General features: G+C 39.0%; 1 protein-coding gene across 2 annotated transcripts; it reads right to left on the bottom strand.

The window, feature by feature from the left end:
- Positions 1–291: 291 nt before the first annotated feature.
- Positions 292–15,907, bottom strand: LOC135483155 (3-hydroxy-3-methylglutaryl-coenzyme A reductase-like). Of its 2 annotated transcripts, none has more exons than XM_064763763.1 (18): positions 15,768–15,907; positions 14,447–14,635; positions 14,037–14,148; positions 13,737–13,824; positions 13,102–13,186; positions 12,613–12,718; positions 11,994–12,229; positions 11,395–11,549; positions 8,668–8,870; positions 6,963–7,156; positions 6,249–6,443; positions 5,809–5,967; positions 5,364–5,449; positions 4,713–4,997; positions 4,244–4,448; positions 3,712–3,870; positions 3,109–3,263; positions 292–2,775 (listed from the first exon to the last, which is right to left on the bottom strand). In XM_064763763.1, the coding sequence occupies exons 2-18, from the start codon at positions 14,609–14,611 to the stop codon at positions 2,487–2,489; spliced, it is 2,877 nt and encodes a 958-aa protein (XP_064619833.1). In that variant the 5' UTR covers positions 14,612–14,635; positions 15,768–15,907; the 3' UTR covers positions 292–2,486. The 2 variants fall into 2 exon arrangements, with proteins under 2 accessions (XP_064619833.1, XP_064619834.1); XM_064763764.1 differs by lacking the exon at positions 292–2,775 and adding an exon at positions 2,782–2,873.
- Positions 15,908–16,883: the final 976 nt, after the last annotated feature.

Below are 16,883 nucleotides of genomic sequence, written 5' to 3'. Positions count from 1 at the left end.
TTAGCTAAGTCACTAAGTGCTCTCAAGACAGGCACAACAATCTCATCTTGAAGCTTGGCTAAGTCACTAAGTGGTCTCAGGAGAGGTACAACCATCTCATCTTGAAGCTTGGTCAAGTCACTAAGTGGTCTCAGGAGAGGAACAACCACCCCATCTTGAAGCTTGCACCGCTACTTGAAAACGAACTGTTTTCTCATCTGTTAAATCTGACAGCTTTTTGCCAACAGGAATGGCAGATTTGATTGCTTGGTTCCACATGTAATGCACAATAAAAGAAGTCAATAAATAAAGTTTCATTCATAAAGATTGTTATTTACGGTGTTTACACCTCTTTCATAAATAGAATCACATTAGCATACAAAATTACATAAATGTACAGTTGTACCTGATCAATAAGCAGTACTTCACAAGGATATTTCCTTGCATTTCTATGACACAGCTAGAAGTGCAATGTTTGGGCACTGTTTCAAAGCCGCCAACAACTCTCAAGACATCTAGTTCAGAAGAAGTAATAATTGCCAGGTAACCATACCTTGTACCTGGCTACCAGGTGGTAAATGACAGTAATAAATGCACTTGAATCTACACTTGTTACCCAAGCTAGATGAACCCGGTAGTGTTCAGTTCAGTTCAGGTACAGAAGTTTTGGATGCTTGACCCCAATTAATCTAATGCAAGTTTACTCTTTGGCACTGATTGCAGACACATTAAAATGATACCTGACAACACTGATTCTTCGTTTTTGAGATTTGAATCAAGATATAATTAGTAAGATGTAATAAGAACAGTAGAACCTTTCTCCCTTTTAGATACCTCCTTGAGGATGACACCTTATCAGGCAACCAATGTTAGATCACATCAAATACAACTGATTCATGTAATCATTGCACCATCAATAACACAGGCCATCACGTGTCGGTGCCTACCAAGTTCTACTGTATTTATTTTCTTTTTTTCCTTCAATATACTGCAGAAATTCTGCAGATGTCCACAACTACATACTGAAGTTAGAGCTCAAAGTTTGAGCAGTGTCAAAATAATTTTGCGATTCCATCAGATATACAATGTACCGGGTACTGTAGTTCTAAGTTTCCGAGCAATGCATTTCGCAAAAATGTTGTACTTTCTATTCAACAACATCACACATGTCAACAATTCCGAATCAGACGGACATGCGTACACTGGCTATACAATACCTGTATGTATTTCAATAGTCCAATTACCAATTTAAAAGTTCAGCTGATTTTTAGTGTTACAAAAAAATGCATATTTGTAGAATACTTGAGGATTACAAATGCTTTGGTCAACTGACAAGTCTGTACGTCATCAAATTCTTATCTCATCTCCATAGATGGCTCAAGATGCCCCCCCCCCCCCCCAGTAGTCGAAACTTGAAGCCCAGAACCTTGATACATCATTTACAGGGCCAACTCACCAATCAGAAAACAGTGTAACATTATTTAATCACAGCACAGTAATAATGCAAGCCCTACGGTCATTCCTGAAAAAGAGACACACAGTTGGTAGCTGTATTCTTTGACATACACATTCTGCCTCGAAATCTCACCCAGGGCATTGGGCATGGGAAAGACAACTACACAACTAAATATGTATTGTCACCTTTGATTTACTATCGGTCACGTACGAGCTTATTAATTAAGTAGATATCGATTCAATTAACATAGCCAGCACACAAATGTATATGATACTTGTAAGTTACAACTTATCTGTATAATAGCAGAAATCCCCTCACAGTTTCATCATGAATGAAATCAATACACAATTCCACCAGTTTTAACATTAGCAAGGGGAAAACTGTCATCCTTCTCTTTAATACCATCAATCAAAAAAGAAAGTGGCATCACTATAGAATACATGATTTACTTAAACATCTTAAACAAAGGCATATTTTACTTGCATTTCTTCACAGATGATTATTTCTAGCCAAACATGTAGGTGAAAGGATTCAAGCAAATCGCTCTTTAATCACTCAGCGTTTGAAAATACCATCCAGTGACATTGTACAGTAGAACCTCTAAATTAGGGACACTGTTCGAACTAACAAAACATGTCCTTGAAAGAGATGTGTCCTGATAATAGAGGTTGAAATGAATGGAAATGCCCAATGTGGGACCAAATCAAGCGTCCTAATAGAGAGTGTCCTGCTAACACAGGTGTTTGCTAAGGAGATGTTCAGCTGTACTGTCACTGTCAATGATTTCCAGAAGACACCCAACCTTTGTTGAGTGAGCAAACTATTCCACTGCACTTCTGCATTTCACCTCTTAATATGCCATGATATTAGAAATCATGATGACCAAAATTGCAAACATTTCATGGATTACAGTACCGGGTATACAGAAATACTAAGCCTTTGACCCTGGGCCTTTAACATGGACCTTGGCCATGGGATTAAAGAATTTATCACAGTTCATATGAAATGTCTATGCCACTAGCACATTATGCCGACAGTCACTTCTCCAATTCTATGAAGCATTAAAAGTGCAGGTTCCTGGCTCTTTTTCTGCAGATTTTTTCCTTGCTTCCACCCGAACAGTGTCTTTGCTTAGCAGATGCGTTCCTATCTGTGGAGGTGACGATGCTCGTCTCACTGTGAGGCGCGGGGGCCGCGAACTGAGCAGTGTTTCCCTGATGTGGCTGATTGGCGACTGCAATTCTCGGCCTTCTTTGATAGTCGTGATTGGTGATGTCGGGGGCGAGGAACGTGGCGATGGAACGGGTGATGGCATCGGTGAAGGCATACCCAAGTTTGACCTGGAATTGATTGGTAAAGATTTACAACACAGATGGTACAACACAACAGTTACCCGTAACTCCAGGAAACCCAAGGTGTACTTGTCACAAGAGATGATCTGAAAATGGGAAGATAATTCAGCCAATTAATGAAGAACAGTTTCTTCTGGATGTCACATTCAGGAACATCTCTCCACATTCACTTTCTTACTGAATTCTAGATTTTTTGCACATTTGCTTAGGGAAATGATCATATTTTCAAACTTTCAAAGCAAGGATAGTTTTGCATTTGTCATTGTCATTTACCACCTGGTAGCCAGGTGCAAGGTACAGTTACCTTGCAATTCTACTTACCTGTTGTGACGAAGATGACTCTTTACCAGATGACCAGCAGCCAAGGCAGACATGAGAGACAGTTCCCCAGCCATGACTGTGGCACATACAATTTTAGCCAGCTGAGTGGCATTTTGCCCTGGATTGTCCGGGTGAGCCCCACGCACACCAAGCATCTGAAATGAAATCAACAGCCCATAAGTATCGCAAAAAACTTACACAGGATAATAATCAGTCATATCCAAGGGTTTGAGCCATAGTGACAATACAACCAAATGGAAGCTATGATGGCCAACTGGTGCACCAAATTTGCCTAATCTGAACTAGAAGTAACCCAAAGTCCAATCTTCCTCACTAATTTTGGGTACCTTTTTCCTCATAGCACAACGCCTATAGCTGCTGTATAAATGTAAAGTCAACAGTAACAGATTTTTTGTATCAGTGAAGACATAGGCACAGTTATGAGAACGACAGAGGTGTGGCCAGGGGAAGTGAACCTGACACCCAAACTCTGAGTGGGCATGAGTGACCAGTTAAAGTTGACTTCATACTCAAGACTGATCTATGTAACTAAGCTTTATAACCGTTGAACACACACAAGACCAGGCCAAATGAAAATCTTACCTCAAGGCAAGCTGACTGAGGGGGTAAAATGGTACCACCACCAACTGTTCCAAGCTCCAATGATGGCATGGTGCAACTGATGAACAAATCTTCATTGTCATGACCTGTGGCCTCCATTAATGTCATACAGGATGAGCTAGCTACGTTCTGAGCAGGGTCCTGAAAAGTCAATCGGTGGTTAAGAGTTTTCTCACAGTTAGACCAAGTTACAGCTCCTCAACAATGGGAATGATTCTTTATACTCCTCCTTCTGAATTTCTTCTTCTATTCAAAGTTCTAACTCACTTAAATGAGAAGGTCCCTTCTGCACGTTCAAGTAGGCTGATGCCATCTGATGAGATTAAAATCTCTATTTCACTGACTGATGATATTTTCATAAAAATTTTTTGTCATTTAGTCAAAGTCCTCAAAATGTTTCAGGATTACAACTTCAGATTTTCAGCCTAAAAAGTTTTGATTTTAAGCATTCTGCTGAAAAAATATGCTTAGAACAGAAGTTAAAGGAAATATCCATCAACGATAATCAACTCACCTGTCCTGTTGCTATGTAGATGGCAGTGACGATATTAGCGGCATGAGCATTGAACCCACCAATGCTGCCCGCCATGGCTGAACCAATCAGATTCTTGCTGATGTTTAGGTCAACAAGTGCATGGACGGATGTCTTTAAGACAGATTTGACAATAGCAGCAGATATGACCCCTTCAACAACGACTGACTTGCCTCGGCCTTCAATCCTGAAATATCAATTGAGACGGTTGTAAAACAAACACATTCAGGTCAGCATTAGTGCCCTCCGAAGTCCCTATGATCCTGCCTCAAGGCAAGACAGCTGCTGCATTACATATGGAAATCACGCAAAACTAAACACCAAAATTGTCCAAAATACGTTTACCAAGAGCTTGCATGTAACTCAAGGTAACTTTGGTTCAGCTTGATTCAATCATATTTGAACCCCACATGTATTTTATCATACATTATTATAAGGATTAACATCTTACCAGTTGATAGCAGATGGCTTCTTATCAATACAGTAGTTCCCACTCAAACTCAGAATCTCCATGTCAGGAAAGGTTTCTTGTAGTTTCAGAAGAGCCTTCTCAGCACCTTTTGATAACATGTTCATGCCCATAGCATCTCCAGTCTTGGCAACGAATCGAATATATAATAATCGTCCGGCTTGGCCAACTTGACATCGCTTCAGACGGGCAAAGCGACTTGTGGAATCAAAGCTCTCTTTTATCAAAGCAAAGTTGTCATGGTCGTCAATCCATATCTTGACCTCACTGAAAAATAGTTTTATTGCATCATTGACAAAAAGAGTGCGCTCTAGCAAATTTAGCTGATAAAGGCCTATTTGTGTGAATGCTAATCATCTTGAGGTGGTTGGCCCCCCTTTGGCATTACTATACAAAATTGCCAGGTTAATTTTTTCAAGGGAACTATTAACACTCTTGCTGTTCCTTAACTGTCAATTCATGATACATGTGTTTCAAAAATTTTCAATGGGGAAACCTTAGATGTGGAAGGTCACTGGTAGCCATTGGGTTTAAATTAGTGCATTACTGACTTCTCTGTTGATAAATTTCATTGATGTCACTGAATACTTGAAGAGTTAAACTGTTGCGATGTCTTTAAATGTCAAATTTTACCTGGCCATCTTAGCACTTGGCAGTCTGACAACTGGAGCTCTGGACATCCCATCTCCAATGACAGAACTCTTTACTCCACCACTAACCTAAAAACAAAACAAATCATTCAACATTAAAACAACAATAAATTAGCATCAAAGGAATTTCAGTAGGGCCACTTCAGGCAAGATACATGTATATATATATAATATATAATCTTCAAAGGCCAATTTGCTGAAGCGATACCGTATTAAGCCCAACCAAAGCCTGGTGGTACAGGTTAAGAAGGCCAGTTGTAGGTTTGTCATTCACAGGTCAAGCTCAAGTGAACCTGAATTAGCTACAGCACCATGCCACTGAGGAAACCTCGAATAGTGACAGTTGTTGTAAAGCTCTTCAGTACAAAAGCACTGTAGAAAAATCTGCCATAATCCTTATCATTATTGAGTAAGAAGGTAAAACTCACAGCAAGAGCTCTGCAGCCTCTGTTTGTGCTGGCAATGAGGCATCCCTCAGTCGTTGCCATGGGAACAGTATACTTGTGTCCATCTAAAAGGAGGGGACCAGCAACTCCAACTGGGACTGGCATGTACCCAATGACATTTTCACAGCAGGCTCCTTCAACCTATACATTAAGAAAATTTCTGGGTTAGAAAAAGCATTACAGAAAACTTGTAGTGGAAACATAACACGGCAATTGCTGCAGCCTTTATGAAGGGCAAAATGAATAGCCTAAGATTTCTCCAATTCCTTGCTCATAGAGCCATCACAACCATTATCATGTAGACATCTAACATATAGCACCTCTAAAGGATAGTTTCAAAATGTCCCAAAAACATAGCACCTACTGTTATGGTAAGGAGAGAAAATGGACTTTTCCTAGATCTTTATCCTCTCGAAACTTACATATTTGTAATCGTAGTTCCTGTACGGTAGATTCCTCATGGCGTCTGCGTTCTCGAGGTCCTCACTGACTAGTTTTCTCCTGACTGCCACACCACGCTCGTGATGCTGGAGGGTCGCTTCTAACTTGTACGACGGAATGTGTTTACTCTTCACCAGCATCAGGACTTCTTGGTCAGAAAGCTCGGACAAATCGTCCTGGAACAGGATTGATGAATAGAGATTTAGACAAAGTCGGGTCAAATGTCAGCTGATAGCAACTCTAGCTATTAACAGTTCTAGTTGCAATCTGTGCGACAACATCAGGGCTGGAACATAGTTGCCAGAGTAGCACTACACAGTATGGCCCACAAAGGCAATGGAAGTCTACAAGTATCTGAAATAATGTGATAATATCTGCAATTGAGGATGCCGACATCTGCAATTGAGGATGCTGACATCGGTAATTGAGGATGCCAACATCTGCAATTGAGGATGCTGACATCGGTAATTGAGGATGCCAACATCTGCAATTGAGGATGCTGACATCTTGGATTGAGGTTCCAACCAAAGAGGGGATCTGTATCCCCCTGTCCACTAATGGGAGCCTAGAGCAGGTAAACAATGAGGCCGTAGCATTACCTCATCTACTCTGTTGCTTTGTATTTCATTCTGAGAGGAAATTGATTTTTTCCAAGACTTAACCGAGCTAGTGCAGAATCAGAGTATAAAACTTACAGCTTCCTTGAGAATTCTCACACACTCCTCAAGACTCCTCGGAGGCCTCTTGGCCGCCTCCACCATATTCTGCGCTACCTCCAGGTCGTAATCGTCAGTTTGTGTATCCTTGTTCTCCATCTCGACGCTGTCAGAGTCCTCATCACTATAGTCACCGATGATGAATGATGCATTATGCCCCACAGGAACCAATTCTGCATTGAAAACACCATTTTTAGTTTTCATGTCGATTTAATATTCAGTGGTATCTGAATGGGTCACTTCCAAAAGTTTTTAAAACTATTTCGCATGAATTGCCCTTGTGATTTGAGCCCCGACTGAAAAGTGCAAATACGCTCACGAAAATTTTGACGTACAATGAAAATGAGGTAACAGTCCACAGACCAAGTGGCCTGATGTTTTACCATGACATAATAAGTATATAACTGCTGATAATGATAAAGCGCTAAAGCAGCACAACACGTGCCAGAGAGACTTATGTGCGCTTTGCAATATAAAACGATTCTAAAACATTTAAAAGGTAATAATGATGATAATAATAATAATACTAATAATAATAATGATAATAAACTTTTATAAATGATCAATTCTCCTACCCCTACTCTTGTATAGAAAAACTGACAAATTATGCAAGGCTTCTGCACACTTACTATTCATGAAGGAGACAAAGGAATACATCGTTGGCTCGGAGCAAGGTAACGATCTGGTGGTACGAAGAGCTTGCAAAAATACACATACAGTAGTTCCTCACATAGCTCGCTGACTGATACAGGCCTGATTTGAAAAATTTCTAAGCCCAACAGAGTTGTCAATTTTTACTCTAATAAAACCGGGTTCAGGACAGGTCATTGACTTTTCGACTGGGATTATTGATGTAATTTGATCATAATTGGTTATCCTGCACAATAGTAGCAGGAAAATGATGATTCAATAGTACCGATAATTGACTGAGACTTGTGTGAAGCATTTGTCCGAACAGAATTTTGATAACTTTCATTGGTGAATATGAACTTATCACTCTTGTGCTAAGTATTTGCTGTTCCTGAGCCATTGTACATGTACATGTATGGCCACGAATTCCTGATATCATTCTCATTCGCTAACCAGTTCCGAAAGATTCGTGGATGAATTCGATAAATTTGCGTGTACGCTGTATGTGTCTGGGCATGGGCGTGACCTAAAAGGTGGGCCTGGATGTATTCATCTAGATACCAAATCTTCTGAATTTTCACCGCAAACAAACCTGTGCTGGTCTACATTATCGTTGGCCTACTCCATCGTTTCTTGACAACAGTCTCACTTTCAAGCTTACGATGGAATATGGTGACCAAAGGCATTCAACTTTCATTTCAATAGCAAAGTCAACCCCCGTTTTGATCCTGTGGCATTAGATGCATAACTTGCATAACCTTCGAAATGAACCACGTGGTCAGTTTGTTCCGCACACCATGTTTCTGTTAGTCAGAAAATATCATTTTCATCAAGAAATTTTAAGAACGTCTTGTCTGCAAATTAGTTATTTAGATCCTCTACATTCCATGACATGAATATAAAGGTAAGTTTCTACTACAACCTTGAAGCTGTCCACTGAACCAGCACACCTGATCTGTGGGAGCAGGCTGTTCAAAGCCGAAGAAATCTGACAGGTTTCATCCAACTTAACCACTTTTTCTACTGGACAGTCCTTTTGATGCTATCAACTTACCTGATTCAGTCTCAGCCTCTGGCATCATTGCAGCATCACCTGCTTCATTGCGACCATCACAACTGTCGGTGAGGACCGTCTGGCTGCTGGAGTCGATCTTTGGCGCTTCGGCTTCAGGGTCGGTGTCAAGGAAGATATACTTCAGACAGAGGGCAGCGGCAAGGCCGAAGGTCAGCCAACTATCAGTGGTGAAAGTTAGGAGTCTGAAACAGAATAAAGATCACATATTTTCAACAGGAAAACTTGATGAGATCAGAGTCTCAAATGACAGACATGAAGAAAAGAGATGATTACTTACTGAAATTGGATATCTATAAAATCGACAGTACAGAATTATTCTGAATGTAATTACACTAGAAATCCAAGATACTGTACACTGCTAAATTTTAATGGTAGTTTTATTTTCACGGATTTTTCAAAATCAAGATTCCTGAAAATTTCAATCACAAAATTCTTGATTTGATTAGAAAAAAACGCCGAAAGAAAGTACGAAATCCACCACAGTAAAATTGTAAATATTTTTTTCAGACATTTTTGCAAGTTGCAAAAAAAGGTGCAAATATTTTCAGGTTAACAGTAGACATAGATTATTGGTAGGAAAGTAATTTTAACTCCAACAAAAGAGTACAAGATGTTAGTGTTTACATTTCACCCATTGAAAGCAAAGACCACGGAAACCTGCCAGTGCCAACAATAGCCTTGAGTCAACAAACAGAATTAAATGTAAACAGTGTCAAGTTGAAATGAAAAGGGAGAGATTTTGTCTGAGCAGCACAGGGCAAGGAGGTTATCTTGATAATGGCCGAATGCTCAATGAAGTATTGTACGGCATCCAAATTTTGTCAAAAAGATGGAAGTTTTCGGGATTGAAACTTAGCCTGATACTTGGCCAGGGTAACACAGTGACTTTGCAAAACCAAGTGACAGAACCAGTGTTAATACAAACACTGTAAACCACTTCATTTTCTCTGCCCCACAAGGTATTAGTTTGCGAAAACATCATTTTCTGATTTTCAAGTCCATTTGTTTCTGCGAATGGATAGTTCAAATATCAGTTTGCGATTGTCCCCCTCTCATGAAAATATCATGCTTGAGAAAATTAGGAGTTTTACAGAATAAAGCATGATTGTGTATGAGAACTGTAAATGACTTCTAAAAGTCAACTGACCTTAAAGATTACATTCCACCCCGAATCCAATCAACTTGACAATGAGATAGACAGTAAGCATATCTCTGCATCCAAACGACAAAAAGAAAATGACAACTATCCACCAAAAACTAATTCCTTGCATCCACAGAAGAACAGATTTATCACAAATTCCAACACAGCTCAATGGAATATGCACAACAATATAAACTACCGTCATGCCTAAAATATTTTGAAACGTATGTAAAAGAGGCCACTTAAATTTGCTTAAGCCATATGGCTCCAAAGAACCAAGAAATTGTATGCTGGTACTCATGAATTAAGAGACCAAATATTTTTCATTATGATTTCAATAGGAAAGACTCTTCAAATATGGAAAGTAAACAAGGAAATTTTAAATGGGTGACTTGACACAGGCCTCGGAAGCATCAATCAAGGCCATAATTGGTTCCTACTGCGCTAGATCATTGATGCAGGATTGCTGGAGCACCTGCCGAGATCAAGGCACGACCTCTCAGAATAGGAGTCGACAAAAAATGTTTAACATGCTAGTTCATAACTTTACATTAGACTTGGGAGGGGCAAAAAATTGGATACTAAAAATAGTAGTCCTTAGCATGCCAATAGGCTGGTTGACAAGAAAAAAATCAGAAACATTTCTCTCGTGTCTCAATAAAAAAGTATTATATAACCGATGTATGAATTAATATTGATTTATTTTTATACTAAATCAACCACAATAGTTTGGCCGTGAAAATCCAAAAAAATCTTGGTTCACTAAGACACTGACTGACTTTCGTGAACCAGGCCTAGCCAAAAGTCAAAGCTGAAGACTATTTGCCCTGGTGCCCTCATTATATTACATGTATTTGGTTGTGCACCTGTGTGTTTTTTTAAAGCAAGAATGGGTGTTCAATCTTAGAAACGTGTCTAGCCCCCGACACATGAAATGATCACGCAGGAACTGGGTGATTCTTGATAGGTTAAAGTGTGGTCATGGCAAAGTCCATTATGAACTGCCCACCCACAAAGTCACCCCAAAACAAAAATGAAGTAACAGTCCACAGATCAAGTGGCCTGACTCTAAACATTACATAATCAACTGTGATAAATTTGAAAATTTAATCAAACGTTTTCATTTGAAAAGCGGAGAATTCTTGACATTCGTCACCACAATGAAAGAGCAGGCACCAAATATAGATGTTACCACACAACTCATGCCAACCTTGAAATTTTATCAAAATCGTTATATCCCTAAATTGCTGTTAACTACACTCATGTAATCTCAAATTCAACCCATCTTGAGATATATTTTAAACATGATATTTCTGCGACCCCGGGTATTACCTCAGTGCCTGGGTTTAGCTCTCTCGGCAAAATTCGAAATTTTTACCAAGAGGACATGGGCGTTAAGTCTGTCAGTCATGATTGGAAACAATAGAATAATAATTGTCTAGAACGTGGAGTCATAGCCCTGGTCTTAGATTACAATGTGATCATCATGATCAAGTCCGCAAGTACAAAATGTAACCCCCAAAATACTTACAGAAACACTAATAATGAAATAAATGTGAACTCACTTGGTCATATAGAATTGCCAGAGTGACACGTCGGGTGTGATCTGTCGAGGCAGTGTCGTGCGACTGATATCAAATGCTTCTTCTTTTTCACGGACTTCCTCAAGAGTTGAGGCCAAGAGACGACTGTGGGCATGAACTAGGACTAGACCGGCAGACTATAGAGGGAAGAGAACAAAGCCTTCCTTAAAACATGCACAAGAATAATCATGCAAGCTTACAGTGACCTTTTGTCAAAAGCCCGAGTTGTGCACTCAGGGATTACTGATGATATGTATGGAAGAACTAGAAATTCACTTGAATTGTCACGGATTTACATTTTCTATGATCAGACACAAATGCTAAAACTGTTAAGTCTCTGACAAACAAAAGACAGTAGTCATGATTACAAACAATACTCTAAACATAAAAATCATTAATAAACTGATCCAAAATCACTGGGCATCTAGACAGTCCAAGGTTTAATCGGTCTGCATCTTAACGACTGCCTGGTAGTTGTTTTAACAGACTTGGGTTGCATGATTGGGGTTTCATGACAAAAATCGCTGGAACTCCATCAAAAATTAAACCAATGTAGCTTTCTTTCATCAAACGCATCATACCATAATTATTTTCACTCTTTGTGTGACAGGATTGGGTTTAAGCTCATCATCCTCTTGTAACACTTTCGTGATTGACTGTGACATGTTGAGTTGCCAGACAGGTTGACCCTCGTTCTTCTCACGTGTGACTTCAAGCACCAGAGCGAGAGCTGCTGGGAAGAATGTCATGAAGGCTAGGTAGTTGGCAATGACAGAAAGACAGCCAAAGCAACACATGGACTCCATCTTTGGTACACCTGAAGATGAAACAGAGAAAGTTCTAAATCGTAATCTTGAGTAATTTTTATAATATCAATCAAGAACATTCCAGTTTGTCAGATTATTAGAAATTACTACATGAACTGCCTGTCATTTGTATGTACAGTAGATGTTATTTTGTAATTGAATTGAATGGACACATTAAAAACATGTATAATATCATAAATATATACTGAATGCTTCAATATGATTTTTCAAACGACCAACGCGTGACCACTTTCAATGATTTTCAGAAATTGGTGGGCTGATCACTGAACACTTGAACATGTCTAAGAATTTTTGAGATTTTTCGGAACAAAGTCAGCTGTCGTAGAAACAACAACATTTAAAATCATGTTGACATTTCAAATACCAAAATTACCTGAGAGAGTTCCAACTCCAATGACTAGCGTCTCTACAATCGCATCCAGTGTGATTGTGGGTCCCAACATGGCCATACCCTTACCAATATTTTCTTGGACTTCATACTGGAAATTTACAAAATACATAAATTTTATAAAACACAGGTCATAGCATAAGACAACTTTCATTGACAAACAAAATGTCCATTCTAAAAATCAGCTGTTGATATAATTTTCCCCACATAACCTAATATTCTAAACTCTTTGAACATTGCACACTAAACTTTGATCTCTTTTATTTCAAATCTTGTTAATTCCATGAAACAAGAATTGGTCATCATTGTGACACTTGATAAATATCAAGCTTGTCGGATTTCATTGCAGATTGCTATTGCGTGTGAAAAGCAATTTTACCAGCTGACAAGCCATCATTCTGCAATAGTTATTGCACATCACTGCAATAAAAATTGCTTGTATGGGGTACACCTTTAAAGGAACTGGAAGTTTACCTGAGATGTTGAGCTGAGAGCAAATCTGGCAAGAGCACTTGCTCTGGAGAGGTCAATAAGAAGCAAGAAGAATGGTAGTGCCTCACTGGAAGGGAAAACAACATAGGTTACTGGTATAAGAATCATTGTGGCCAATTCAAATCTAAAATAAACCAGTTACTGGCCACCGAAAAGAGATAACAGACTCATCTGAATCTTTTGTGGCTGGTCAAAATTGAGGGGGAAAAGAAATACCTTTCAACCTTCTAAAATCCTTTTGGCCTTCAATATCGGCCAGCCACAAAGGAATCTGACGAGTTTATTGTTCTGGCAGACAGTAACCACTGAAAACCTAGCTGGTTTGCAGTTTGAGCTCAATAACATATTGTTTATACAGGGGAACATAGCTTTTCTATCTGACTTTGCCATATCCTTATATATTTTTAAACAAGTTTAAGCACTATCTGCCCATTACATATTTGTCACAGTCAAGCAACCCTGCTCTGCTGCATTAACTGTTAGCAAGTCCAGTCTTGCAAAACTTTCAAACATTACCATAAAATCTCTAAAATTCTTAGGCCAGTTTTAATCTTTGACAATTTTCTGATGAAATATTCTCTGGGTTTAGAAACACTGATCTGATTGAAGGAACTTACTTGAGGCCTGTGAGATCATTGCCAATTAGATTGACCACCACTGTGCTGAACACAAAACTTGAAAATATGGTGAAGAGACCAGCGATGCCTGAAAGAGATGGGATGTGAAAATAAAAGATAAATGCAAGGAGCATTACCAGCAAAATTTGTTACTGTAAACCTGGAAACTTTTGTAGTGGAATTCCAGTGATGACACATGCTTCAATTTGGGAGTTTTATTCTTCCTTGCTTTCATATTCACTTTAACCAGTGTCTAATGAATGAAAAAGGCGAAAGCGTAAAAACCAGATCGAAACTTACCTAAAAGATATTTTGATCCTAATTTTCTTAATTTAGTGAACTGTAGATATATATAAACAACAGCTAAACATTTTGTTAATGCCAATATGATGACATCGGAACTTTTTACATCCTGAAAAAGAATGAAGAGGATTAAGAATTCAATTGAAGTTTTCTGAGTGTACTTGAAATTGTAACAAATAGCAACACTAGAATGTTGCTACGACTTTGAGAAAGCACTCTTAAGACATGTAAGATTGAAAATTAACTTGAAAAATGTTTTTGCCCTGAATTGGTGTAGAAACTTAATAAAGCTCAAATATGCATTACTGAATCATTCTTGAATGCATCTATCAAAACATATAAAACTTGTGAAAACTGACAGAAAAAAGGCATAACCACGACTTTCAATAAAAAAAATTATATCTCACCAAATCTGACATTGCACAGACATAGTTCCATCCGCAGACTTTGTTGAGTCCAGTGAAGACACTCATGGACATGAGGCAGATGGTGACCGTGATCGTTCCAACGATGACTTCCCATGGTCGCGTGGCACATAGGCGACCATGACCATAGAATGCTCGCGTTATCATTATTTGCTTCTCCTTTGAAAGGATCTGAGAAAGGAAATTGAAAAAGAATTTGAAAAAGACATAAAAAACAATTAGAAATTTAACATTAAGCACACTGAATAAAAATTTTTTAAATCCCCAAATCAAGTCAAATCTACAAAATGGCAAAAGGGATCTAAAAGGCCTTAGGGTACTATTTAGGGCTAGTCAATATTAGTCTCTTGATTTTTGAGGATTTGATTGCGAATTCTTAACTTGCTGCCCACTGCTGAATTCTTATTGTCTTCATGATCATTTTTTAAAGCTGATGGGCAGAGCACAAAAACAACTGAACACCTGGCAGGATTTCAGGTTTGCCGGAGGTAAAGTGGATTTTTTTTCAATTGGAGAAACATTGGCCTAATTTTCCTGTATTTTACAACTCCCTGGGCCTGGCTGCTACATCTACTACTTACTTTGTCAAACATTTTCAAATTATCTAATGCAGCATTATCCAGCTCAATGTTGTCAATGTCGTTACTTTTTGTGTCAACAGTCATGGTGATGTTGTTTCAAATTACAATCCAAAGAATATCTAAAAACTCCTAGTAAAATGACTAAACTAAGGATGGAATCAAGGAGACAGAGGAGACCAGTGTTGGCTGCAGCAGAATCCAAGCAGAGACGTTTCACAAAATGAAAACAGCCAAGACTAGGAATTGAATATCTCTCAATTTCACCTTCAGCGTCTAGTAATGATCAGAATTAGCCGGCTCGGCGATGCCGTAGAGATCCAAGTTCAATAAATTATAATGAAATGCACATCAAAATAAATTGCTGGCCTTCAAATTTCTAATCCAATCGCCAATTCAAAGAACTTGCAAAATTGCATCAGCCGGACAACATGACATTGACTCTGCTCCAGCCTATATCGGTCGGTCCCCAACACCGGAGTGTTTTCATATTGGTCTCCTTATGATTATGGGGTGATCCTTGAACCTGACCACATGATTACATAACAACATGGACTGGTATTCCATTGGCTGGTCATTCACTTTGGGCATGCACAGTGTTTCTATTTATAGACACGGTTACAATATATAGGTCATTCAATCAACATGGACGAAAAGGCTATCCCAAAAATCTAACTTTTAACAGCGGTTCAAGGCAATAATCAAATCATTTGTTACAAACTTACCAATTTATTATGGCACTGTAGTAACTTATGATTCGACTCAATCGTTCAGATCGTCGAAATAAGGGTTATCTGTTGCTAAAATGATTCATTTTTGGCGTCAAGACCCTTCCTGGATCTGACATCACCTTTACGTTGCGAAATGGCTCAAATCAATGACGTCATCGCAACACATCATTCGGGAATTTCCGTAACCATTCGGAAGCACTCGGGTGCAGTGTTCGACACATGCCAATTGCATGGAGTTTACGGCCATAGGCTTAGTTCACGTTACTTCTGGAAACTCACGCCATCAGGCCATGTGGAAGCCACGCCTCCAATTTTTATTTGACCCGTGAAGTCTACCTTCGAACCTGAGCTGGTGTAAAGCATATATTGACCAGTAGCACACCTACATTACATTCTCAGACAACTACTGGAACTAGTAAAACTATGAGCCTAGTTGTCATTTTGACATTGAAAAAGAAATACAGTAGTATATAATCGGCCATATAATCACATACTGCCACACTTCTTCCAGAAATATTTCTAGGGGCCTACTTCAAGAAAAGACTAAGACTATAAGGCGCCCTTTTTGTCTCATCATTATAAAGAGCTTTTTGACTCATTGGTGATCATGAACTATTCGTAATTGTCGTGTCAAATTCTGACATGTCTCATGAAAACGCTAATAAAATCATTTAGAATCATTGGAACTCTTTCAAATTCACTTATGACATTGACAAGATATAGGACTACACTTCTGCAAAGTTTAAAGAAACTCCCAGGATTGATTTTTTTAAAAACGATATTGTATGTATAGCCTACAGAATGTACACGGACCCTAGCTATCGCAGATTTAATTGTGTCCTGAGCCCGCTCCTGGCTCCCCTGCGATTGGCCATCCATACTACATAGTACGCACATAAAACGTCCCCATGGGAGTAATGCCGTGAGAATCCCCCCCCCCCCATAAAAAGGGGGAATTTCCACCCAAAACTGGGGAATTTTTAATTTTAAGTAATCGCGTAGTTCCACTTTTTTAGCTCAGATGGCGCCAGCTGGGGTCCTGTCAAAATCATTGATGAGGAAACTCAAGAAACTCTACAGGATGGCTCAGAAAGGTTTTCCCTTGCACCA

This window comes from Lineus longissimus, chromosome 2 (genome assembly GCF_910592395.1).
Source record: "Lineus longissimus chromosome 2, tnLinLong1.2, whole genome shotgun sequence".
Taxonomy (NCBI): Eukaryota; Metazoa; Nemertea; class Pilidiophora; order Heteronemertea; family Lineidae; genus Lineus; species Lineus longissimus.
Note: the sequence above shows the minus strand (reverse complement) of the source record. Positions and strands in the feature narration are given on the sequence as shown.